Below are 27,297 nucleotides of genomic sequence, written 5' to 3' on the forward strand. Positions count from 1 at the left end.
GCTAGCCTACAGTGTTGCTATGGGGATGAAATGACTTAAGATTTATACAGCACTTAGTGCCTGATTCTCTCATGGTGATTTGTATATAAATGTTTTGAAAATTGGCATGGATGCTTCCACGCTAGAGATAATAACTGTCACTACTGTGCTCTAAGCAACCACCAGATTTGTCCAATGTAGCTTCTTCAGTGTTTCAAGAACTCTTGTTCTCCCCATCTCTTCCGTTCCCACTGCCCTAGTTTAGGCAAATAGGCACAGCAAACTGCCAGCCCTGCGGGGCTCTACTTGCTGGTCTGCACTATTGCAATCCTCTTCGACTCTGCAGGCTCCCCCTTGTCTGGCTGCCTCCTGCTCATGCTCTATCACAGTGTGTCCTTAGATTCTAGACTCTTCAAGAGGAGAAACCATCATCTTTGAATTTGTTACCGGAGAAATTGCAGGGTTCTTGTCTTCGCGCAAGAAAGAATTCAGGCGTGAGACAGAGAGTAGTGGGAGGTAAAATAGCAAGGTTTATTAAGAAGGAACATCTGTAAGGACGGATGGGCACCTCTCCAGACAGGACCTGAGAGAGAGTGCCCAGTCCCTCAGACTGGGGGAGAGGGGGGGCTGCATGGGTGAGTGGAGAGTACACCCGGCCAGGCCAGGCGGGCAGCTCAGCAAAGATGCAGAGCTGAGCGCGCAGTCCAGTTGAGGCTGGGGGTTTTTAAGGAGATGGGTCTTGCTTCCCCACCTCTGCTCCTCTTGGAACAAAGGGCTTTTTGGATGTAAATAGAAAAACTTCTCTTGAAGGTCTGAAACAAAGGACTTTATGGATGCAAATGTTATCAGACCTGAGGAAGGGAGCAGGGTGTTTGAGATGCAGATACTGGGCTGCACCTGGGAGATTGTGGAAGATTTATCAGGCAGGAAGCAGGAAGGGTGAGGGCCTCCACCTGGCTGGTTATCAGGTAGAAGGGGGCAGGGCAGGCAGGATGCGAAATCTGGGCTTCCCCTGAAACATTGTTAGGATGACTTTGAGATGCAGATGCATATAGATGTCTTCTCTTTAGGCCTGTCACACACACATAAGCTCATAACTGACTTCCTACCTAACAAATTATCAGCATCCACAACAGTGCCCGCCACAAAGAAAGTACTCAACAATCAAGTGTTGAGTTAGTGGCTGCTTGCAGTGTCCCAGACCCTGTGTGTTGATGTACATGAGGGGTCTCATTCAATCCTACCCAGATCCCTACATGGCAGCAAGTGCAATTGTTATCCTCATATCACAAATGAGAAAACTGAGGCTTGGAAATGTTAAATGGCTTGTCCAGAAGCACATAAATGTTCTCATGGCCATTCTCTTCCTTACCCGATCATCTGCAGTGTATAATGATGGAAAATAGGTGAGGATACCAGGAAGCTACAATTGATATCACTTGATCCATGAAATTATGATATTGCATTTGCTCATCAAAGAAACTTTTACCGGGGCTGGCGTTTGGCACACTGGCTAAAGTCACCACTTAAGACACCTGCATCCCATACCAGAGTGCCTAGTTCAAGTCCTTGTTACTCTGACCCAGCTTCCTGGTAATGTACATCCTGAGAGGCAGCAGATGATGATTCAAATACTTAAGTCCATGCCGTGTTGCAGGTTCCACATTCCAGGTGCCTGGCTTCAGCCTGGCCCAGCATTTGGGGAGTGAACTAGCTGATGGAAGACATCTATTTATTTATATTCTCTCTCTCTCCCTCTCTCTCTCTCTCTCTCTCTCTCTCTCTCCCCCCCCCATAAAAAGAAAATAAACTACTTTTAAAAGACCTGTTAATATGTTTTTAGTTTGTTCTCAAAGTATCTTTCCTTAGATAATTTGCAATCTTTTGTGAAGGAAAAAGTCACAGAATGAAAACTTGGCTATTTCTTATCCAATTGGTCTGTAATATTGATACTGCTTATCAATTGGTCCGTGAGACCATTGGAGGCTACACTTTAATCCCATCATGTATGTCAAGGGTCTAGCTAGGGTCTTATCTATGCATTATGATTAAAAATATTTTATGGCCAACAGAAGTTATAAACGGTAGCGCCGTATAGTCAAAATCATGTTATTCTGAGGCAGGCGGGGAAGGTTTTACAGATTAACGGTATTGGTGGTGGTGGTGGTGGCAGTGCCAGGTAGCATTTATTGAGTACTTAGGATGTGCCAGGCCCACTGTGCGATTTTGCTGGCATTATCTCATTTAAGCCCTGTGCAATAGGTTTTGCTGTTTTCTTTGACAAGGAAACTGGGACTCAGAGAATTGAAGTCACTTGCTTGAGGTCACGCATCTAGTGGCTGTGGAAATCTCAATGTGTGGGTCTCGAGAAAGCCTCAGCTTTTATTAAGCTAGACTTTGAAGGTTGTCCACATTACTTAGTCTTCTCTGAGCCTCAGTTTCCCTACCTGTAAAATTGAGGAAAAAAAACTCACTTGACTTGTAGGGTTACTGTGAAGATCAGAAGGAACAGATGTCCGGGACCCAGGAGCACACAGCAGATATTTAAACCATAGTAGTGATGTTTATGCATAAATGGGACATAATAAAATCTCAGATCCCTTTAAAGACACTGGGGAGCTGGAGAGGAGACTCTCCAGTTCTGGATGTCTTAAGAGGCGGCCCTCTCCCCCTCCAGAATAGAGTGGCCCAATGAAACTCTGAGCGACAGGCGAGGGGGCAGGGGCCTGAGTTTGGCTCCAGCAACCTCGGCAGGCAGTCGGGAGAGGGGCGGGGAGCTGGGAGGGGCGTAAAAACTGCGGGCGTCACAGGACTGTAGGTGCTAGGCAGAGTTGGTGTAGGTGGGCTCCCAGAGCCTGGCGGGGGAGGGGAGGAGGTCGGGGCGGGCCGGCGGGCGGGCGGGGGAGAGAGGTAGGCGGGGCTCGCAGCCTGAGAGGCTGTCCTTATACAGCTCTTCGCATGCCGGGCAGTTTGCTGCATCTGGAGGAGCTCACTGGAGAATCTCCAACGTCGGAGCAGCCCTTCAACTACCGTAAGTACCTGCAAATGAGCGCATAGTCCAGTGGCTGAAGATTAATTACTGGCCACCAGATCCCAAAATGAAACCCCGAAATAATCTCCCTGCTGTAATTAATTGTCGTAATTCTAACTGCTCTCCAGACTAGCCCTCGCCACCCCTTCATCCCTTCCTTTCCTCCTCCCTTGTCGGATCCCAGCGCTGTCTTACTGAGAATCTCTGGGCAGTGTGAAATCTTCCTTTATCCTTCTCAGTCTTCCCTCCAAACCCTGAGAGGAGCAGGTACCCGGCACCCCGCCGAGCCCAACCCCTTTGATTCCTGGAGCCCTCAAAGCTATGCAGGGGGCGAACCTTTAGGCATTTCCGGGTCTGTCACCCTCAAAAGCACTGCGGCGCTGCCTAAGGGTGGGGAAAGTGCTTGGGGTGAGGTGAAAGGGGAGGGTAAAACGGCCCAGAGAGCCCAAGTTGGGGGTGGGGGTGCGGGTGAAAGGCCAAAAATGGGCGTGGCCTATTAACCTGCATCCTAGGGCTGTTCACACGTTGCCTGGGCATTAGATTCATCATTTGGTCTGGCTATTCAATGGAGCAGCTGGTTTAGTGATTGAGAAGGGGTCAGCCATGCTGAGAAGCCCAGCTTCCCTGAGTCGCTCAAACTCCCAGGAGGCAAAGAACCTGTTTTGGGGGTCCAGGTGGCAAGTTTGGGACCTCAGATGGCATTTCCTGTGTGGAATCCCAAGTTGAACCTTCCCTCTGGCAATAGAACGTGGCTTCTCCCAATAAATCCTGGCCCAGTGCCTCAGGGGAACAAAGCAACAGGGTGGCACCCAAACCTTGGCCTGGCTCTGAGATAGAAAGAGCGCCTTTAGGGCAGTACACGGGTTTGGATGCCTGCTTTGGAAAGAACAAATAACCGCCTTTTGAAAATGAAATTCTCACTCTATGCCTGGCACCGTACATAACATAATCTCTAATTCATCACAACGACAATGCTAAGCAGCTACCACTCCTCCCCTTAATGGATAAAGAAAGTTCCGAGATGGTCAACTGAGTATTTCTCCAGGCAAAGTGAGACATGAAAAGCAGAGCTCTGCCTCCTTCCATCATTCCCTGGCCACCTCTTTTCCATAGCCCTGATATTGTAAAAATGAAACTTTTCCTCTTCTCACTGCTCTATCCTACTTCGTCTTTATCTATCTATCCATCTATCTATCCATCCATCCATCCTACCTGCTGCTCTATCCTACCTTGCTGGATGAGGTCCTAGGATCAGTTTGGAAAAGCAAAATCACCCCCTGTCTCTGTTCTGGAAACTGCTTCTACCCTACTCTACTGAGCTAGCGTTAGACAGCTGCAGTCAGCTAGGCCCTCAGATGCTGAATACAGAGTTAGTTGAGGAAAATTATCCCGAGTTTATGTAGTGGTGACACACTCTGGGAGGAGAGGAAAAAGGCACAAAATTTCAGGGGTGTACCTTGTAGGTATATGTGGGGGCCTATGGTTAGCAATGACTTCTGGGAAAATCCAAAGACCTCCCCGAACTCAAATAGCTTTGCCATATTTCCTGAAATTCAATCAATTTCCTTTTCCCTGGGGGCAATGAACAAAACTGGTTAAAAGCTATGGGCAGCCAAGAAATCCTTTACACCTTATGTTAACTTAGGTGTAAGCAGCTTGAGTCCCCAGTACCTACTTGAGATGGGAGTATTGAGCTTTGATGGTAAGAGGTAGGAATGAGACTTGTATTTGGATGATCTGAAGCATTTCACAGAAGGGAAGGTTTTGATAGGATTTGATGGGGGGGAGGGAAGTTCAGGAGGGGGACAAGGGCTGCCTTTGGAATAGTGGTTTTAGAGGATGGGTCTTGGTGTTAAATATGCATTTTAATGTTGGCCCTAACTTTTTATATCTTTTGACTTTGAGCAAATTATATATTCTGTCTAAACTTCAGTTCCCTCACCAGCAAAATGGGGATGCTAAGTGTGTTGGAGGACTCAGTGTGTGTGTGTGTGTGTGTGTAAGCAAAGGATCTGAAAAGGAGAGACTGCCAGCTCCCATCTCTTCTGTCCCATGGGGCTTCTGAAGGCTTGTTTGAGTTTGCCTTTTGGGGCCTCTGAGATCCCAGGGGCAAATAGACATTCAACCAAATCTGTCATTGTATAAATCTGTCATTGTACATGCCAGCAAGGACCTTGGAGGGGATGCTGGGAAGTGAGGAAAAGAGACAAGCAGAGCAAGTAGCAAGTGGCCTTGTAATGGCCCGCATGCCTGTGAGGGAGTGGAATGTAGTGTTGTCAAGGGCAGTTCAGTGATCTCAACTAAACTTTAAGGAGCAGGACAAGTCCTGTGAGTAAAAACAGTTCTGCCTTTAGATCCCACCACCTGCTGATAAGCAAAAGCCTTCAAGACCCAGAGCGCACAGCCGGCGCCAGAGGCCCCACAGCCCTGCACAGACCAGGGAAGGAGGCCACCATGCTGCGGACATTCTCTATCTTGCTCTTTTGCATTCGTGAGTACGAGGAAGGGGTGAAGGGAAAAGCAACCGTGTCGGGGGTATCCCAAGAATGAGCACTTTGGGGAGGCGGAGGAGAATGTTGAGGTTTGAGGGTAGAGTGGAAGAATGCAGGGGGCTCTCCTTTACGATAATCTGTCTTTTCAGGGCTGAGCCTGGGTGTGCCATCCCTAGGTAAGTGAGTCTTGCCCTCTCAGGTGCTTTCCTTCCTGAAGGATCCAAGACTTTGGCCTGCCTCCATGACCCTGGACATAGCTGGTTTGAGATCCCAAAGACAGATTAGGCAGGTTGGGGAGCACAGCCCCTCACTGCGTGACTGGCTTCCTGTGGAATAGTGTGGAAGTTTATCTCTGATGGAAAGGAAGGCAGATTTGTACTTTATTCACCAACACACTTGCATTCCTTGAGCTAGTATCCTGGGGTCTGTATCCCACACCCCACACAAATAGACACTGCTGTCCCTAAGGGAAGCCAAAAGAGGGATGTCTGTCAGAGCTAACTTTAGGGGATATTGTGGGGCATGTTGTGGGAGGGAGAAGGCGGGGCTACTCACATCTTTTTGATCTTTGGGAATAATAGTGATGGAATCTCAACCGGAGCTGTGGATAGAGTCCAACTACCCGCAGGCCCCTTGGGAGAATATCACACTGTGGTGCAGGAGCCCCTCTCGGATATCCAGCAAGTTCCTGCTGCTGAAAGATAAGACAGAGATGACCTGGATCCGCCCTTCCTTCAAGACCTTCCAAGTGTCATTTCATATAGGTGCCCTTACTGGATCCAATACAGGTCTTTACAGGTGCTGTTACTGGAAGGAGACAGGCTGGTCGAAGCCCAGCAAAGTTCTGGAGTTGGAGGCACCAGGTAAGAAGACAAAGATAGGTACTTGAGCATAAACTCCAGCTCCTGGGATTCAAACTTGCTTTCCCACGGCAGGATTTGTTTCATTCATTCATTCGTTCGTTCACCTCAAATGCATGCATGTATGCATGCATGCCTTCCACAGTTAGTAAACAAGAACCTCTGTATTAGGCTGTGACTCTGGAACAGAGATCACGCAGTGGAGCCTCATTTGAAGTAAAACTCTACTTTGCTGCTCTTTGGGCAGCACTGTCCCTGCTCTTCCTAATTCCAGTTCATTCTTTCCTTCCAGGACAGCTGCCTAAGCCCATCTTCTGGATCCAAGCTGAGACTCCTCCTCTTCCTGGATGTAATGTCAACATCCTCTGCCATGGCTGGCTGCAGGATCTGGTATTCATGCTGTTTAAAGAGGGATACGCCGAGCCCGTGGATTACCAAGTCCCAACTGGGACAATGGCCATATTCTCCATTGACAACATGACACCTGAGAATGAAGGGGTTTACATCTGCCGCACTCACATCCAGATGCTCCCCACCCTGTGGTCAGAGCCCAGCAACCCCCTGAAGCTGGTTGTAGCAGGTGGGTGTGGCCATGGCTGCTGGCATCTGACAATTGTTGTCCCAGGGATCATGGCTGGGTGAGCCAGGGCTTCTGGTTTTACCTTCCTCATCCATTTCTTAGGCCCTACAAGGCCCGTGAGCTAGAGTCATCTCACATTTTCCTGAGAAAGAATTAGAATCACACACGCTGCAAGTCAGATGGATGGGAGCCCATCATTTGACTAGGGAGTGAACTCAACAAACTGTCCAGCAGCTTTCATTCAGTGCAGCTCTATTGCTCTCTACCTGTTCAATATCATGCCTTCATTCATTCAACCATTATTTATTGAGCACCTAATATGTGCCAGGCACAGCCAATGCAACCTTATAAACCAATTTTTGAAACTTTAGATATAGTCTATTTATGATTATTATTTTCAAGTGTGGAAAATAGAACAAATTGCTAGTGCTGCTGATTAAAAACAAACAAAACAAATGGCAAAGAAAGTGGTAGTTCATGTTGTAGAAATGGCTTTGTAAATTACTTTGGTCCCACAGGAATAGAACCAGAAAGACAGCACCAAGCTCTAAACACAGAAGGCTCCCTAAAATGTCCAAATACCAGACACATACCCCAGTCCTAGCCCTCTCCACTCCTGACCCATGGCCTGGGTGTTGATGGAATTGGCCGTATTTGTTTTGGTCTCTCTATCAAGCTAAATAGGCTTAGGGAAAGCTGTGGTGCTACAGAAAGTACCCTGGACTTAGAAGCAGCAGTAATCTGGTTTCTAGTTCCACCCCTGACACTGCCTCCCTGCATGATCTTGAGCAAATCATTTCACCTCTTTGTGCTTTGGTTTCCTGCACTCTAAAACAGGAAAACAGTGTCTATCCAATCTATTGTGTAATGCCTCTCTGTTCCTCAGTTTCCTGATCTACAAAGTTGGTATAAAAATAATGCCTACCTCACAGGGTTGTTGTGAGGATTTACCTAATTATAACATATGTACAGTGCCTGGCATATATGTTCTCAATAAATGGTAGCTATTAATTTCATTACTATAGCTTTTTATTGAGGATCAAAGAACAAAGAGCTGTCTGTTTGAACTGAATGCATGAATGTTTGTTGTACGCATGCCCTTCCAGCATAGATCCGACTAGCACACACTTTCCTATTTACCTGCGCACCATTACTCCCAACTAGTCCCTGAACTTTTGACTGGCAGGGACCATGCCTTCTTTAACAATGTACTCCTAAACCATCCTAATTCCTCGATAAGCATAATACAGAGATGAGTCTTCCATAATGGATTGTTGGGTGTGCCTGGGGTTGGGGTGAAGGAAAGAAGGAGTGGTATGATGGTGAGGTTTGCCTTCACTTTTGTAGTACAATCTCCTTGCAGTAAAATCCATGAAAATGAGGGCGTGGGCTCATTCTCAGAGCTTACTTTGATTTAACAATCTTATTGGCCAAATTCTATTGATTGGCTTCTTCCAAACTCATGTTGGAAGTAGGGTCTTATGTGAGGTTAAAGTGTTCCAAAGCTCTCAATACAGCAGTGACACTCAGGGTAAACAGAGATTAAAGCAGAGTCATTTTCAGAGTTTGATTCCTCAGGTGGTTGGAAGAACTCCATTTGGCATTTCAGAGACTGAGGACAGTACACACACTCCTCCACATGGCTAGAGCTCAGTAGAGCTTATAAAGTTCAGTAAAAGTGCAGAGGCATAAGCAGACCTACCCTTGATTACCTCTAGTTTCCAAAGAAGGGGCAGAGAGAGGATACAGTAAACTTCAGCTATCATTTCTTGTCCAAAGAAACCAGGAAAATAAAAACCAAAGCCATGAGAGAAGAATCACCCTACCTCTAACTTCAGGGTCTCTTGCCTTTCTAGGACTCTACCCCAAACCAACTCTGACAGCCTATCCTGGGCACATTATGGCACCTGGAGAAAGCCTGAGTCTCAGGTGCCAAGGGCCAATCTATGGAATGGCTTTTGCTTTAATGAGGCTTGAAGACTTGGAGAAGTCCTTTTACCACAAGAAATCCATAAGGAACGAGGCATATTTCTTCTTCCGGTCTTTGAAGAGCCACGACACTGGACATTACCTCTGTTTTTACTATGACGGGTCCTACAGGGGTTCACTTCTTAGTGATATCCTGGAAATCTGGGTAACTGGTAAGAGAGGGGTATGCTGTGGAACCCAGGTTAGGGGATAAGGATACAGAAACTCCCTTCGGGACTCCCTGGAAAACCTAATCGTGCAACCAGGGCTGACAGTGGAGAAGAGTACAGAAGTTGTACAAGTGGGGTTAGGCATGGATTTGCCAACAGTGTGTTGCAGGAAGTGGAGGAAAAGAGCTCTTAAGCTGCAGGAAGAGGAAGCCCATTAGCCATTTCTGTTTTGGGTCTCATTCTAGACACCTTCCCTAAGACCTGGCTACTTGCTCAGCCCAGTTCTGTGGTCCAAACGGGTCAGAATGTGAGCCTGCAGTGTCGAGGACCAATAGTTGGAGTGGGACTTGCCCTCTACAAGAAAGGAGAAGACAAACCACTTCAATTCTTGGATGCTGCCAGCATCAATGACAACAAATCATTCATCCTCAACAATGTGACCCTCAGTGATGCTGGCATCTACAGCTGCCACTATCTTCTCACCTGGAAGACCTCCATTAAGATGACATCACACAACACCGTGGAGCTTGTGGTTGTAGGCAAGTGCTAACAACTGCTTTTTATCATAAGCCTGTTTTTTTAAAATCATTATTACAGTGTTCTAAGAAAGAACTAGTTGTCCTGTACTCTCTCAGAGCTATGAGCCAAGGGGAAAAAAAACACTGGAGGGTGGTGTCGAACTTTTTCCAAAAACTTTAGGGACCTTCTCTCCCAGGATTATTACTCTCAGAATGGCCAAGCTCCATTGTAACCCTGGGAAAAAAATCTTTTCCTTAAGGCCTGGGAAAGTTCATATGTGTAAGTTCTTCCTGATTGAAAGCAGGGAACCATGAGTCTTGGAGCACCATGTAATAGGCCAAGGAATTTTGATTACAGTCAAATTTTGAAGTCACTGGTCAAATGGAAGTGGAAAGGAAGTGAAGACCAAATGCAGAGCATAGAAGCATTAAGTCAGGGAGAGGAGGCCTGGGTTCAAGGTCACTTCTAACTCTAGTCTCTGGATTGGTTTCAGATAAGCCCCCTAAACCCTCCCTGTCAGCTTGGCCCAGCACCGTGTTCAAGCTAGGAAAGGCCATCACTCTTCAGTGCCGAGTAGCTCATCCAGTCCTTGAATTTTCTCTGGAATGGGAAGAAAGAGCAACATTCCAAAAGTTCTCAGTGAATGGAGACTTTGTCATCAGTAATGTTGAAGGGAAAGGCACAGGGACCTACAGCTGCAGCTATCGCATAGAGGCGCACCCTGACATATGGTCACAGCGCAGTGAGCCTCTGAAGCTGATGGGACCAGCAGGTGAGAGGCTAACTCTTCATAGGAGCTCCCCTGCATGCCCCTGGAATTCTACAGCAGTGCCCAGAAAGATGTAAGAGATGGAGTCAGGGGCTTGGAAGTCTGGGCCCGTGGGTTGGGGTCCCCCCTTCCACCCGGGCTGGTGTCACAATCAATTGAAGGCAGTGAGCAGGATGCCTTCAAGGTTCACATCCTCTATGGAAAGGACGGCCACTTCTGCCTCACCTTCTCATCATAAGTAGTTTTGGTAACCAGCTCTCCTTTCCCTATGGAACGTATTCACCTGCCCCTCTCCCCACCAAGGCCCCTGCTTCTGGTCTTCTCTGGCCACAGGCTTTCTCACCTGGAATTACGTTCTGAATGAAGCTATCAGGTTGTCCCTAATCATGCAGCTTGTTGCCTTGCTGGTGGTAGTGCTGTGGATAAGGTGGAAATGTCGGAGACTCAGAATCAGGTAACTGTCTTGACTCAGTCCTCTCTTTCCTGAACCCAGATGAGTCTAGGCCTAGGCTCCCTCTGAGTTTCAGGAACAGGTCATGCTATGCTTGAGATAAATCACAGGGATGTATCCTACAGGTCTCCTGTCTTCTGGGCTCACCTCACAGAGGGGCAGCACCCAAGCCCGAGGGTGGAAAATCGTGTAATTCTCCAGAGCTGGAGAAGTGATCAGAATCACATCCACTGACTGCCACCCCTACCCTCACCCCAAGATCTCCTCCCAAACCATTTTGCCCCTCTGATGTGATTGACTTCCTCCCCCTTACTTGGCCCTAACCTTTTCTCTTCTAAGAAGTTGTGCTGCCCTGCCCCTCAGGTTGTTATCCAACTCCCATGCTCGCTTGCCACCCTCACTGCAACCTCTCAAGGGCTAGAGGGTCTTGTGCTCCATCCTAGTTACTTCACAAAGCTAGCCTGTCACTCTGGCCTCCAACCACCTGTGCAGAGCACTCTTGGGACATAGTCTTCACCTGGATGGGCATCTGATGAGCCTCAGTGGACGGAGCCATGGACTCAGCTTCTTTCCCTAACCCACGAAATGGGAAGCCAGATTGATTCTTCTGCCATTTCCTTTGATGTTTCGGTGTTCTCTGGTCCAGCTACCTTTCTCCCTGCTCACTATGCCTTGTGCTCAGGCTAATGTTCTTGGGAATGAGACCTCAGCTCCTGAATGCCTTGTCCACTCCCTCCCACCCGCTTCTGGCTGCATTACCCTCCTCCACCGGGATCATAGACCTGTGTGTGTCTAAGAGTGTTCAATACACAACGGATGCTGACTATGGTTATGTGTGTCTGTGTTTTCCAGTGGGATATGAGGGATAGATTGTTTGGGCAATGAGGGGGGGGGGCACCTAAGGCTTCTGAAAGAAAAAAAAAAAACACCCTTTGAGTTTTCAAAAAGTTTCAGTGGAGGTCAAGTTCTAGTTTTTGTCAGGATCTTTCCTGAGGCCCATGCACAACAGGATAATCTTTGAGCTAGAGGTTAGGTGAAAAAAAAATGTGTCTTCACATGCCCCACCTGGGCCCAGGACCAGTACATCAAATAATGAGCTCAGAAACTAGATTTCAGAGAAAGCAGCTTTGAAAAGTATGTTTTCCTGATCAGGAAGTAGGGTCAGCATTTTCTAAGTACAAATTGTCCAATGGATTCTGGCTTAATATCATCTAATTCTACAGGACCCATGACACAAAGCTACTGCTGCACATGTCTAGTGATGATCTGGGGGGAGGGAGGGAGGAGGATCCCTGTCCCTGGCAAGTTTAGCTCAGCACTGACTCTTTTCTGGTAATTCCTCTGGCTGCCTAGGCAACCCTCCCATAACAAAGGCAGGTGAGGCAAATTGGTCTGAGGACCAATGCTGCCATAATAACAAATGCTTCCAAACTTAAACTTGATGATGGAGAAACAGACAAGTTTTTTCCTGCCGTCCCGACACATGCCACCCAGAGATGCGGATCACATTGAGCTCCAGGAGTTCAGAGAGCAGGAGATACAAAAGCATTTTCACATCTGACGTCTCTCGATTCCAGCAACAGCCTATTCAGGAGCCACGGGGAGCTGACATATGATATGGGCTGGGGAGGGGGAAAGGGGAGGGGGGCACGTAGGTCATGAACGAGAAAGAGGTTTGCAGGTGGTTAGGCCCTCAAAAAGAAAAAGTCATCAATGTCAACAGAGATTATATCCCATTATCCTGGGAATATCCAATTCCTATTGGGTAGTGAGTAAACCAATGACATAAATTGCCGCCCCCTTCTCTCCGCCCTCCCCCTAATCCCAGCAACTCCTCTCCTCTCTTTTCTGGTCTCACTAGAGAAGCCTGGTTGCTGGGAACAGCTCAAGGGGTCACCATGCTCTTCATAGTCACGGCCCTTCTCTGCTGTGGTGAGTACAAGGGGGTGGGGAAGGGGCCTGGGCAGAAGGCCGGGGTGAAGTGCTGCGGGGGCGGGGGCAGAGCCCTGGCAGCAATTTCTTTTGCAGGACTGTGCAGTGGGGTATTGACAGAAGAGACTGGTGAGTTTTCCCTGCTGCAGACTGGGACATTCCTCTCTGGAGATCCGAAATAACTACAGAGTGTCAGTGGCAGTGGCCAGGGAGTGACTGGTTGGGAGGGAAGGACAGCCAGGAAGGGGCACTTGCTAAAGCTGCTGGCAACATTCACTCTCCAACTCTGCCTTCCTGCCTGCAAAATTTCCCCCAACTTCTGCACTTTGCTGAGCCTCAGCTGAGACATCCGCTGCCCCTTTTCCCCAGCACCTGAGGAAGGAAGGAGGGGAGGAAGGAAGGAAAGGGTCCAGCCTGGGGTTGAGAAGGGAGGTGGGCGGTTGTGATCTGGGGCAGAGGTCCAAGGGCAAGGAAAAGAGGAGGGGGTGCGAAGGAAGAAGATGGCTTCATTAACTCTGCTGTTTCTAGAAATAATCATGCCAACCCCAAAGCCTGAGCTGTGGGCAGAGACCAACTTCCCTCTGGCCCCGTGGAAGAACTTAACCCTGTGGTGCAGAAGCCCTTCTGGCTCAACTAAGGAGTTTGTGTTGCTGAAGGACGGTACCGGGTGGATCGCAACTCGCCCGGCCTCAGAGCAGGTCCGGGCTGCCTTCCCCCTTGGTGCCCTGACCCAGAGCCACACGGGGAGTTACCACTGCCATTCATGGGAGGAGATGGCTGTGTCGGAGCCCAGTGAGGCGCTTGAGCTGGTGGGGACAGGTAAGTGAAGGCAGCAGGCCCTCCGGGGGCGGGTCCCCGGCACCCTTGGGGACTCCAGCATTGTTCCTGGGAGTGGGGGAATGCACACGGAGACCGGAGCCCAAGGGACTGGTGCTGCTGGGAGGAGAGGAGGGGCATGAGGCTGGGGGAGGGGCGGGGAGGGGAGGAGAATGAGAAGAGACTGACAGCCAGAGCAGAGAGCCAGCCCAGGCTAGATCTCTGTTCTGACAAAGTGACGCGGTGTGTGTGGGGGGGTGGGGGGCATCTGAGCACCTCCAAACTTCTGACTTTTTTTCCATCCCATGTTGTTGCCCAGACATCCTCCCCAAACCTGTGCTTTCGGCTTCTCCCCCAGTCCGGGGCCAGGAGCTGCAAATCCAGTGCAAAGGATGGCTGGCAGGCCTGGGGTTCGCTCTGTACAAGGAGGGAGAGCAGGAACCTGTGCAGCAAGTTGGTGCTGCGGGGAGAGAAGCCTTCTTTACAATCCAAAGAATGGAGGATAAAGACCAGGGCAATTACAGCTGCCGCACACACACTGAAAGGCGCCCCTTCAAGTGGTCTGAGCCCAGTGAGCCCCTGCAGCTTGTCATAAAAGGTAGAGCTGGAAAGCGGGTGCGAGGGAGGAGGGGAGGCACAGCTCTGGAGCGGACACTCCTCTCCCCACAGCAAACTTTGCTGCTGGTCCTAGGAGCCTGTGTCCAATCTTAGAGCCAGGCAGGCGTGGCGCTGGGAGTGCCAGGGCCTCTGGCTGCACGATATTAATAGCCATAATCGTTATTAATAGCTTGGGTTTGTGGAGGCTGATTGAATTTTTCTAATTATTTTCCCATCAATTATCTCATTGAGCCATACGGCGGATCTTCAAGGGAGGTGCAGCAAGGCCCCCTTGCCCCCTCTTGTCCGAATGGTCAAACTGAGGCTCAGAGAAGCAGCAGAGCCCTAGTGAGCACTCACTCCTTTCTTCCCCAGCCTCCGCTGCCTGCCCTGATGACAGCCAGGATTCCCTGGAGGAGGGGGCTGGGGTGGAGGAGGACAGGGCTCTGTGTGGGAGATTTTTAAATGCACTGACTTCTGAATGAAACACTACAGAGAAAGCAGAGCAGCTTCTTAGCCCTGGCGTTTGCTTGTTTTCTTAGTTTGTCTTAAGTTGTTGTTGGTGGTGTATTTTGTTGTTTTGCCTTCTAGAAATGTACCCTAAACCTTTCTTCAAGACATGGCGCAGCCCCGTGGTCACCCCTGGTGCCCGAGTGACTTTCAATTGCTCCACCCCTCAGCAGCACATGAGCTTTATTCTGTACAAGGACGGAAGTGAAATAGCATCCAGTGACCGGTCTTGGGCAAGTCCGGGGGCCAGCACCGCTCACTTTCTGATCCTATCAGTGGGTATTGGCGATGGAGGGAACTACAGCTGCCGCTATTACGACTTTGCTATCTGGTCTGAGCCCAGTGACCCAGTGGAGCTTGTGGTGACAGGTTAGGAGGGAGAGAATCCCGGTGGAGGAGGTGCCCCCATCCCTGGGACAGTGGGTGGAAGGGCTGTCAGTGGGAGAGGAAGACAGGCTCCTCCTAAAAGATACTGAGAAAGCGCTTAGGACAGTGCCTGGCACGTGGCAAACAGTCCCATGTAGAACAGCTGTTCTTATTACAGGAAGGAGAGACAAAGGAGAGGGGGAGAGGCAAGTCATTCACTTCTGCAGAAAGAAGTGAGGCAGATGGGGTGGGGGGTGGGGGTGGGGGTCCGCTCCAAGAGCCAAGCTCCAGTTGCCCTAGTTCTGAAATCTTTTTGTGGCTTGGCCTCAAGCTTTAGGTTCAGTGTCCACTTTTTCTTTAGCTGGGCTGTCAGAGATTGGTGGGCTGGACAGCCCTCAGAGAAAGGGAGAAGGCCTTGAAATGTCAGCTGCGCATTATGCAGTCATTACAAACGACACTTTTCAAAGGTTGTTTAACATCACAGGAAGAAGTTAACAACATAAAGTGAAAAAAAATCCAACTACACAACTGTGCATGTGGTAAGGCCTCAGTTATGTGAATAGTTATAGCCACATGGACATGAGCATGCACAGCCAAAAATACATGGAAAAGAAATATAAACAATGGTTATGTTTGACTGATAGAATTGTGTTGGCTTCATTAGCTTTTCCCCCCTGTATATGCTAATTTTCTACTATAAACATATGTTATTTCTTAGTATAGCACAAAGAAAGTGATTTGCAGAATGCTGGGGGAGAGCGTCTCTCATGTTGTGATCTCTTTAATTTCAGAATTCTACCCCAAACCCACTCTCCTGGCACAGCCAGGTCCCGTGGTGCTCCCTGGGAAGAATGTGACCCTGCGCTGCCAAGGAGCTTTCCAGGGCATGAGGTTTGCCCTCTTGCAGGAGGGGGCCCAGGCTCCCTTGCAGTTCCAGAGTGTCTCAGGGAACACGGCAGACTTTCTTCTCCATACAGTTGATGCAGAGGACTCTGGGAACTACAGCTGTATCTATTATGAGACCACCATGTCAAACAGGGGATCGTATCTCAGTATGCCTCTTCTGATCTGGGTGACTGGTAAGGGCACACAAAACATGCGAATGGGATGGAGACAACTGAAGCAAGGGTTAGAGAGAGAACTATAGCATCCAGGAAGGGAGAGATCGAGACTTGATTCTGTGAGTGATAACTTTCCATACTTCCCACTTGACATCTTTGATCTCTTTCTCCTCCTAGACACATTCCCCAAGCCATCACTGTTTGCGGAGCCCAGTTCTGTGGTCCCTGTGGGAGAGAATGTTACTCTGTGGTGCCAAGGGCCGGTGCATGGAGTAGGGTACATTCTGCATAAAGAAGGAGAAGCCACTTCAGTGCCACTATGGGGATCCACTAGTAATGACGGGGCATTCCCCATCACCAATATGTCTGGCGCTAGCATAGGGCGTTATAGTTGCTGCTACCACCCGGACTGGACCAGCCCTATCAAGTTACAGCCCAGCAACACCCTGGAGCTCATAGTCACAGGTAAGGGAAAGGTGCTCTGGAGCGGGCAGGAGAGTGTCCCAAACAGGGAATAGACCAGTTTTGGGGAGGTGGTTTTCAAAGAGCTCAAGGAGAGGCAAGCAGCAGCCTTTCGTCTTTCTCGAACACCGACTTCAGGGGTGATGCCCTGGGAAGTGGCCTCTTCTCTCTGACCAGGAGTACATTTCTTCCAGGCTTACTCCCTAAACCAAACCTACTAGCCCAGCCAGGCCCCATGGTGGCCCCCGGAGAAAATATGACCCTTCAATGTCAAGGAGAACTGCCAGACTCAACATTTGTCCTGTTGAAGGAGGGGACTCAAGAGCCTTTAGAGCAACAGAGGCCAAGCGGGTACAGGGCTGACTTCTGGATGCCAGTGGTGAGAGGTGAAGATTCTGGGATCTATAGCTGTGTTTATTATTTGGATTCTGCTCCCTTTGCAGCTTCAAATCACAGTGACTCCCTGCAGATCTGGGTGACTGGTAAGGTCCTGGAGACTTCAGTTAAGAGTTAGAAGTTTGTAGTTTTTAGCAGTTAGCAAATAAGAGAGTAGAGGGTTGGGCTCAGAGCCACTTCTTCTAACTCTATGTCCTTGTTGGTTGCAGATAAGCCCCCCAAACCCTCTCTGTCAGCCTGGCCCAGCACGGTGTTCAAGCTAGGGAAGGACATCACCCTTCAATGCCGGGGACCCCTGCCAGGTGTTGAATTTGTCCTAGAACATGATGGAGAGGAAGCACCCCAGCAGTTCTCAGAGGATGGAGACTTCGTTATCAACAATGTAGAAGGAAAAGGCATTGGAAACTACAGCTGCAGCTACCGCCTCCAGGCCTATCCAGATATCTGGTCAGAACCCAGTGACCCCCTGGAGCTGGTGGGAGCAGCAGGTGAGGAGACAGTCCCCCTCTGGTGGTCCTGGCATGACGCACGTGGGATCCCAGGGACAGTCCCCATGGAGACACCCCGAACAGGAGAAGGGAGGGGCATTGGAGTCAAGATGTTGAGGAGGTGGGACCTCAGGTTCACTCAGACAGTGAGAGGAATTCTTTCAAGGCCTTTTCCCTCCACCTTTCCTGGGTCACTGACCATCCCTCTGCAGGCTCAGCACATGGCTCCCACGTGAACCCTGGAGGAGGCCAGAGTAAGGAGGCCACACGAGATCAAGGGAGACGCACACGTGCTAACCTCCGTGGCCTTGGTCTCTGCTCTTTGATCACCACAGGGCCAGCTGCTCAGGAGTGCACTGTGGGTAACATTGTCCGGAGTAGCCTGATCGTGGTGGTTGTCGTAGCCTTGGGGGTGGTGCTAGCCATAGAGTGGAAGAAGTGGCCTCGACTCCGAACCAGGTAAATGCCTCATCTCGGCCTCCTTCTGGGACACCTGAGTGCTGCAAGAAAAACAGGGATCCCCATGCTCCTCTAGCATCCAAGCCCTGCCACATAGCCTGCTTTTAGGTTAACAGTCCTGGATTCTCCCTTAGTCCTGTCTTTTTCTTTACACAGGGGTTCAGAGATAGACGGAAGAGACCAGACCATAGTCCTTGAAGAGTGTAATCAAGAAGGAGAACCAGGCACCATTACCAACTCTCCCTCTTCACCCTCTCAGGAAATCTCATTGGAACTGCCAGTGCCGTTGTAGTACTTCCTTTGCAAGAGCTTTCCTGTCCTCTCTTTTACCCTCAGATGCCTGCAAATCTACTGCTTACCCTGGGAGTCAGCCCCATCTACTGATCCTTGACCTTTAATCACCTGAGCTATGTCAAGGGGATTCTGGGGGTTGAGGCTTCTACCAGGGTGAGATGTTTCCTGAAGAGAGGTTCCCCACCCCATAACTCCTCACTGTACTGATTTACTGGTGCATGAAATTCTATTAAAAACATATTCTTCTGAATAAAGAGACTATTCACTATTTAACTGCAAAAAAAATGGTGGCAGTGGTCTTCTATTGTTCTGTTGTCCACTCACAGTTTAGCAGGAGCAATGTATTGGGCCTGATCACCAAGGCATAATATCAGACCATGGAACTACTAGGACAGAGAAAGAAGTTCAAATAACAGGGAGGAGGGAGGGCTGCAAAACAGGTATTTCCCAATTTTGGTTAAGACATGCCACTGACCAGAGGGTCCTTTTGTCCTTCTATTGCATGATTGAATGAATGAATGAAAAGATGAATGAATGAATGAATAGCAGTGTTTCCCTCCAAGCTGAGCCCAAGGATAACTAACACCAAAGTTGCATCCTTTATACCATGTTACTTTCAGGTCCCTGGTATACCTGCTTTCAAACAGCAGGATTAACCCTTTTGGAACACTGAAATTGGCCCAGTGTGCTTTCTGATCCTTATCTAACAATTGCAGACTGCAAATTAGTTCACTTGTAGGGATAGATAACTGAAAAAAGCTGAATCTTTGCCCCTCCCTATATGAAGGACTGTGTTCCCAAAGGAGTGCTCTTCTAGTGGTGGGAATCTCAGGGAATATGCAGGTGAAGTGGATGGTTTACAGCAGGGGATCCCAGATGGGGGCTGGCTCTCATTCCTAGCCCTTGGCCACCTTTCATCTTGGATCAACATGCCCCTTGGTCCATTAGTTTGGGAATTCAGTACACATTAGGGGTGTGAGATTGCAGAAGGAAGCTTACCTAGTTCCTGAACCTTGTTCAAGACCTCAGAAAAAAAGATCTGTGAGTCCCAGAGGAGGTCCTGACCCCTTCAAACAACACCCTAAAGTTCTCTGTTCCCAGCATTGTTTAATTTCTAAGCTAATACTGTTCAATAAAGCAATGTACAAGGGTTTAGCACACAGTGAGTTATTTATCCCTGGTTACAATAAAGTTTAGAAAGCAACTGCTATATTCTTGTATTAGGAAATGTATTTACCCAGCAAGTTAATGAAAAAAGTGCATCCCATTTCCCTTAATCTTTACAGAATGAAACACTCTGAGTATTATAGACTAATTTGTAGTAAGCTCTCTGGAATGTAGAAGTACAAAGTCCCACTCTGATTTCCATTTGATGAGATTCTATTAGTTGCTTATACTAATTTCTTACAGTGTTTCTAAAAATCGCATTTCAAAAGTGCTTTTACATTTGAATGTAGCCAAAACTAATTGTTGATTTTTGCCAAACACCACTCTCTGCCCTCAAACTCTCTGTCTCCAAGCCTCAATCATGCTGTATGTTTTGAACACTGGAAGGAGGCCCATCCTTGATCCTTTATTTTAGGATAAAAGTCTTTTGATCAGGTCTGATTTTTTCTCCAATCTTTGGGTGTTCCAAAATATATATTGTCAAGGCTAGTTGTAGAGCTGTGCAAGTTACCAAGCAATTGCTTGATTGCTTTAGCTGTTCACGAAGATAAAGAGAAATGGGAAGAAAAGAGCAGAGAGCAGAGGACTGAAATTTAGAGAAGCCTTCAAGTTAGCAACACAGGATGAAGATAAAGCAAACACGACAGAAAAAGACTCTTGTGAAATCCAGCCATTGAACCTGGGGTCTGTTGTGTCAAAAAGGTTCAAACAGAGAGCCTCCCACAATCAGAGAAAATTCTGATAAACCTTGCAGTGAGAAACCAAGAGTGAGATACATGTTGACACTGGACTGTTGGTTGGCTTTCTGAAAACATTCATATATTTTATTAGAGAACCAAGTTCTACACATTTGGGGGGTAGTTGTCAATTAGTTGTGAAATACTTAATGACAAAGAATGGCTTTGGGATTTAACTTTTCTAGTCTGTCAGAGCCCTCTCAATGAATTAAGTATCTATTTATAATGCAGAAGTCCTCACAAACTATCTCAATGAATTAAATATCTATTTATAATGCAAACGTAGCTTGTTGCTGACAATTCTCCACATGGTATGTTTTTTCAACCTGGTTGCCATGGGAATCAGTCCCTTTACCCCTGGCTGGCCTCTAATCATCAGCCCAGCATCAAGTAATTTCTGGGAAATGGAATCTCAATTAAGATGGAATGAACTTTTGAGAGGAGAATTTGTCTCTGGGACTCCAGGCAGAAAGGCCAAAGACCTCTACCAAGTCCTAAAAAATAAATGTAAATTACCCCTGATCTTGGGTTCACACATTTTTGGCTCCAGCATCTGAGAGCTATAAAAATTGTCAAGTAAATGTGACCCAATCTGGCACTCTGAATGGAATTCCCTATATATCAAAGCTGACAGGTAGATACACAGCTTCTTCTTGTATACATCCAGGGATAGGGAGCTCACTACTTCATGAGATAATCTGAGAATTTCACATTGCTCAGTTAATCCCATATCTAACTGTTTATATTACCTTCATACTCACTGGTTCTAGTGCAACCCAGATGAAATTTACCTCTTCTTCTGTTTTGCTTTTTTTAATAGAATTTTCCTTTTGGATGCTTTTAGTTTAATTTATCCTTTTATTTTAAATTTTTTACAACACAGAAAAATAACAATTGCACATATTTATGATGTACCTTGTGATGTTTCATTACATGTATACAATGTATAATGTCCAGCCAGGGTAAATGCATCTATCTCCTCAAACACTGAATATTTCCTTATAGTGAAATGTTCAAAATCCTGTCTTCTGGATTTTTAAACTATTTATTAATTTATTTGAAAGGCAGAGAAACAGATGAAGAGAGGTTTTCCATCTGCTGGTTCACTCCCCAAATGTCTGCAACAGCCAGAGCTGGGGAAGAGCAAAACCAGGAGCCCAGAATTTAATCTGAGTCTCCCACACAAGTGGCAGGCACCCAAGTGCTTGTATCATCACTTACTGCTTCATAGGGCACACATTAATAAGAAGCTGAATCAGAATAGAGCTGAGACTTGAACCGAGGCATGCTGGTATGAGACGTGGGTGTCCCAAGTGGTGAATTAACGGCTATGCCATGTGGCAATCTCTATTTTTTTTAAAGATTTATTTATTTACTTGAAATTCAGAGTTACACAGAGAGAGAAGGAGAGGGAGAGGGGGAGAGAGAGAGAGAGAGAGAGAGAGAGAGGTCTTTCATCCATTGGTTCACTCCCCAGTTGGCCGCAATGGACGGAGCTGTGCAGATCTGAAGCCAGGAGCCAGGAGCTTCTGGGTCTCCCACGTGGGCGCAGGGGCCCAAGGACTTGGACCATCTTCCACTGCTTTCCCAGGCCATAGCAGAGAGCTGGATCAGAAGTGGAGCAGCGGGGATTCGAACCAGTGCCCATATGTGATGCTGGCACTGCAGGCAGCAGCTTTACCTTCTAAGCCACAGTGCTGCCCCTGCTATTTTTTAATATAGAAATATACAGTGCATTAACATTATCTGCAGTCATTATACTGTGCGATACAAACATCTACTTCTTGCACATAACAATCACAGAAAATTTGTAAAACGGGAATTGGCCACACAATCTAGTAGTTGTCACTCGGTGGTGCTTCCAGAGTTTGGCCAACATCCATTTGTAGATGGCCCTATGTAATTAACTCTCAATTAGCCAGGTTCCAGAGATACCAAAGTTCATGCTTAAGCCACTTCTGCCAGATTCAATCAAGCATTGTATGCCTTATATTTCTGTCTATTCTTCAAATATTTATTGGTTGCCTTCTATATGGCAGACACTGTTGTGGGCACTGGATACAGTAGTGAATGGGAGAGGCAACAATTCCTACCATTCCAAGGCAGAAAACATAATTAATAGAACCAGTAACACATTATATGAAATATTACATGGTGATGAGTGCTGTGATGAGAAATAAAGGAAGAAGATACAGAGGTGTACTTTGTGGGGAGCTGTGATTGTAAAGGGTAGTCTAGAAGACCTTACTGAGAGGGTGATATTTGAGTTGTGATTTCAAAGACATGAAGTCTTCTAAAAGACATTAAGTCGTGCAGCTGTCTGGCAAAGTATGTTCTAGTCAGAGAGGACAGCGGGTGCCAAAGCCCGGACGCAGGAGAATGCCTGGCTAGTCGGAGGAACTGTGAGTAGGTCAGTGTGGAGGGAACAGAGCAAGCAAGGAGGAAGGTAAGAAAGAGCTGAAGTCAGGGAGGTAATGAGACCATGACCAAGAAAGACCCTATAGGTCTTCGAAAGGACTTTGACTTACACCCTAAATGAAATAAGAAACCAGAGGAGTGTAATTCCATTTCAATAGGACCCTCCAGCCTTCTTCATGCAGAACAGATGGAGAGCGGCCTAGGTGAAAGCAGAGAGATTTGTTAGACTATTGCAATAATCCTGGCAAAGGTGGCTGGGTTAGGCTGGGATGGTAGCAAAAGAGGCAATGAGAAATAGTCGGTTGTTATGATATAATTTAAGGAAAGAGTCGACAGGATTTGCAGACAGATTGAATGTGGGGTGTGTTCTGTAAACATTTTCATTAGAAGAAAGAACTGTTTCAAATATTGCTTTCATGTTTCCCTCTCTGGATTATTTTCATCTCATCCACAAGAAAGAGTTTTCAATTCCTCCCAGCCTAGGTCACCATTTCTGGACAGTTTGTCAATGACTTTGTCATGGTCCATCCAGAAATGCTGGGCACCTGCAGTGATCTCACTAGCACAGAGTACAGAACACAGTGAGAGGATTACATTCTGGGATCTCAATTTAACATTGCCATTAATGCCATCGAAAATTACATTAGTCCTCAGGCAGCCAGATCACACGGTTGCCTCACAGGAAACTTGTGGTCAACTGAAACCCACAGCTCTTTTTCGCACAAGCTTTTGCCAATTCAGTCTTGTACTTTCCTTGTGCAAGTAATGTGTTATTTTGCAATTGAGTTTTTAACTAAAATGTAAGACTTGACATACATTCCTGTTGGGTTTTATTGTAGCAGTCCCAGCTTGCAGAGGTCACACATTACCACTTGGTGAGCCTCTTTCTATTTGTCACTCCTGTAGGCACTGTCTCAACTACCTCCTCACCACAACGGGAGGGAAGCCCTTTGCTATTATTATACCCATCCTACACACATGAGAAAACAAAGGCTCAGAGGGGTTAAAGACTGTGCCCAAGGCCACCCAGCTCATAGCCAAGAGCAGAGCTAGAATCATAATTCGATTTTGTCTACTTCCCAAGTCAGACTCTTCCCACCTTAAATCTCGGAGAGCATAGTACCTATAAATATTTACTAGCTCGACAACCTTTCTACCATACTCTTTTGTTTGTTTTATTGATTGAACATTTATATTCATTGCACAATTGGTAAGTTCTGTTCCAGGGATTTGCCTTTATAAAGCATCTTGATCTTTCCCACACATCTATGAGGTAGGGACTATCATTATTTGCGAATATCACAGAGCAGGAAATGGACGCAGGTAGAAGTTAAGCATGCTGCCTAGGGCACACAGCTAGGAAGTGTTAGGGACAAGATTTGGACCCAGCCTGTCTGGCTGTAGAGTATGTGTTTATAACTGCTAAGCTATGCCATCTCAGGTTTCTTTGAGATCCTGACCTTGCACTCTCCAGGGAAGGAGGTACCTCTGCCTTACTCACTCTTCACTGCACAGAGCTAAACCAGCAGCTTTCCTGTGGAAATCCAACTCAGCTCCCTTTCACCCCTGTTTCCCTTCCTTATCATTGAAAGCTAATCTCCAGGCTTATTAAGAAGAAAGACTTGTGCATGTCCTCCTACCCCACCCCACCACCACCAGATTAGTCTTGAACTCTCTCCTTCTCCATGTAAATTAAGCATATAGGAGCCTGCCTAGTCATGTTTTCAACTGGCTGTGGTATGGATTTGTGGAGAAATTCAAGCCATTCACCTGAGCTCTCCAGCTGTAAAGGATGTCTTTTGTGGTGAAACCCCTTGTTTTTTCAGAAGGTCATCTTTGGCACCCTATGCAAACATCTGGGAACATTCTACAGGAATCATAGGCTTGTAGAACATACAGGAGCCAGAGTTATTTTTGAGCTTGAGACAAATTCTATAAGGGGTCACTTGTTTCAGGAAACTTGCCCAAAGTAGCCAAAGTTCCCTTAATTGAAAGAACATTATTCAAGTCATTACTCCATTTGGATCCCAGCTATCAGTCTTCAGGAATTTATTAAATGATACCTCAGAGTTGCACTTGACCATATTCATTCAGACACAGTGAAGAAATCCTAGATTTGGAGAATTCTGGAATGGGAAGTACATCAGAGGCAATGTGATGCAGACTTTCTACAATATACTTAACAAGTGGCTGACCCACCACTGCTTGATCCCTTCTAGAGGCAGAGGAAGCAGGGCTTATTACCTATACGGAGGAAGTGCTTTTTCATTTATCAAACCCCTGAAAGCTGCTGTCTTCCTGTTTTATACCCGCTGGCTCAAAGAAAATGCATCACCTAAAACTCCTCCTTAAGTCTTCACTTTCCAAGTAAGATACTGCCATTTGCTTCAAATGTAGTAACCAGAGTAAAACAATACCTTAGAGAAGCTCTAATAAAAATTGAACACTAAGAAACTATCACTTTCAATGTGATGGACATTATGCCTCTATTAATATATCTTTGAGACCTCAATAACATATTTAACAACAGCATAAAAGTGTGGGCTGCTATTAAGTTTGACATTAACTAAAACTCCCATGTCTTTTACAGTAGTACTGCTAAGACTTTCTCCTTCTTTCTGAGTTTATGAGCCAAAAGATGCAATTTTGTATTTGCCACAGCTACATTAAGGCAAGAATATATATTTTAATGTTCAGCTTCATAACTACTTGTCTGCTTGGAAAATTATTGAGTCTTTCAACTTCAGTTTTCATTCCCATAAAATGGAGGTAATCATTATTCTAACTTTGTATCACTATGGTAAGTATCAAATGATACAATATATGTGAAAGTGTTTCACAATTATAACATTGTCTCCTCAAAATAAAGATTGATGATGACAATGATGAGCACTTCTGTTTTCTGCTGTACAGTGGGCACAGATATCTCTCCAAGTTTGATCTTCATTTCAGATTCAGTCAAAATCTCACCCTTAGCCAACAAACTTCCTGGGTTTGCAATAATTCATTAAACCCATATGTTTTGTGTATAATCATTTAATGAGTTAAATATTCAATTATCCGTACTATCACTGGCCTCCATTTCTGCATCTGATTTGAAAGAACATCACAGAAGTACTTGCAAAGATTCTCACTAAAGCCCAGGTAAAGCATTTTTTGCAGCTTCCTCTTACAAATCCATCCAAAAGGAAATGAGCTTAGTCTGGCATGACTTGTTCTTAATGAACCCACGCTGGTTCCTAGTGATTAGTAAATCTCTTTCTAAGGGCTAAGAAATCATCTTAATAATCCATTCTAAAAGTTTGCAAGGATCCACGTCAAACTCACCAGGCTAGCATTTCTAGATTCTCCTCCTCGCTTTGGGGAACAAAACTTGTTGTTTTATTTAGTCTTTTTGCACCTCTCTCCTTCTCTACAAATCCTTGAAGACTACCAACAGAGGTATCCAAGCTTACAAGACCAGAAAGAAAGTGCAACATGCTAAGCTGCATATATCTTTTCTTCCCCATTTTTCTTAAGTGGCAACATTCATCTTTGTTACACTGATGTAAACACTCATTCTGCAACTAAGATCATAAGGTTTATATACCATACTTTAGAGAATCCAGAATGCCAGTGAGCAAGATAATTTGAGTACACAGAAGTGTTCTTTCTGGAGTGTACTTTACAGAGTTGACACTTTTACTAGACCTTGAAACATGTCTCTTTTTTCCCTTGAGATAAATTTATTCATTTTTAAATTTATTTTTATTTATATAAGGGGAATGGATTTCATGTATTTCATATTTACAGTCTTAAGAACATAATGATAATTCCTACACTCTCCTATTTCCTTTCTTATTTTTTTTCTATTTTTTGCGATGACATACTTTCAACTTACCTTATAATCATAAGCTTAATCCTCCACTAAATAGAGAATTCGACAAGTGGTAAGCAGAAAGGCCACTGTCCTTCATGAGTATAGACAAATGATCAAATCTCAAGATGCCAATGTGCCCATGAACCACCAGGGCATCCCAGTCAAATGCAGATTCTGATTCAGTAGATCTGGGGCAGCACCCAAGCTTTCATATTTCTCACAAGCTCCCAGGTGATGTTCACGCTGTTGGCACACAGATGACACTTTTTCTAACATGGCTCCAGAAGAATGGCTCTAGACCTCAGTTATACACTAGAAGCACTTGAAGAAAATGTCTTAAAAATCACCACCATCACACTGCCCTCCTGAAGAAATAAACCAGAATCTCTTAGACCAGGGACCAAGGACTCAGTGTTCTTCAAATTCCTTGGATTATGCCTATGCTCAGCTGCAGTTGAGAAGCTCCCCTGAAGGGGCTGGCGCTGTGACACAGTGGCTTAATGCCCTGGCCTGAAGCGCCGGCAACCAATATGGGCACGGGTTCGAGTCCCAGCTGCTCCATATGGATGCCTGTTCGAGTCCTGGCTGCTCCACTTCCGATCCAGCTCTCTGCTATGGCCTGGGAAAGCAGTAGAAGATGCCCAAGTCCTTGGGCCCCTGCACCCACGTGGGAGACCCAGAAGAAGCTCCTGGCTCCTGGCTTTGGATCGGCGCAGCTCTGGCCATTGCAGCCAACTGGGGAGTGAACCAGCTGATGGAAGACCTCTCTTCTCTCTCTCTCTGCCTCTCCTCTCTCTGTGTAACTCTGACTTTCAAATAAATAAATAAATCTTTCTTTAAAAAAAAAAAAAAGCTCTCCTGAAGTTAGTTAGCTTTCATCTTGCTCTTTAGGAGGAATCACCAACTATCCCCTGAC

The 27,297-nt window shown here is 46.5% G+C and overlaps 1 protein-coding gene across 1 annotated transcript; it reads left to right on the forward strand.

The window, feature by feature from the left end:
* Positions 1 to 5,464: 5,464 nt before the first annotated feature.
* IGSF1 (immunoglobulin superfamily member 1) lies at positions 5,465 to 18,398 on the forward strand. The gene is made up of 19 exons (XM_062183456.1): positions 5,465 to 5,501; positions 5,652 to 5,678; positions 6,084 to 6,365; positions 6,655 to 6,942; positions 8,799 to 9,083; positions 9,326 to 9,619; positions 10,120 to 10,371; positions 10,702 to 10,822; positions 12,681 to 12,751; positions 12,848 to 12,880; positions 13,280 to 13,570; positions 13,887 to 14,165; positions 14,756 to 15,043; positions 15,832 to 16,119; positions 16,279 to 16,566; positions 16,758 to 17,045; positions 17,169 to 17,447; positions 17,783 to 17,906; positions 18,063 to 18,398. The coding sequence occupies exons 1-19, from the start codon at positions 5,465 to 5,467 to the stop codon at positions 18,196 to 18,198; spliced, it is 3,951 nt and encodes a 1,316-aa protein (XP_062039440.1). The 3' UTR covers positions 18,199 to 18,398.
* The last annotated feature ends 8,899 nt before the right edge of the window (positions 18,399 to 27,297 follow it).

Source organism: Lepus europaeus, chromosome X (genome assembly GCF_033115175.1).
Source record: "Lepus europaeus isolate LE1 chromosome X, mLepTim1.pri, whole genome shotgun sequence".
In the NCBI taxonomy this organism is placed as follows: Eukaryota; Metazoa; Chordata; class Mammalia; order Lagomorpha; family Leporidae; genus Lepus; species Lepus europaeus.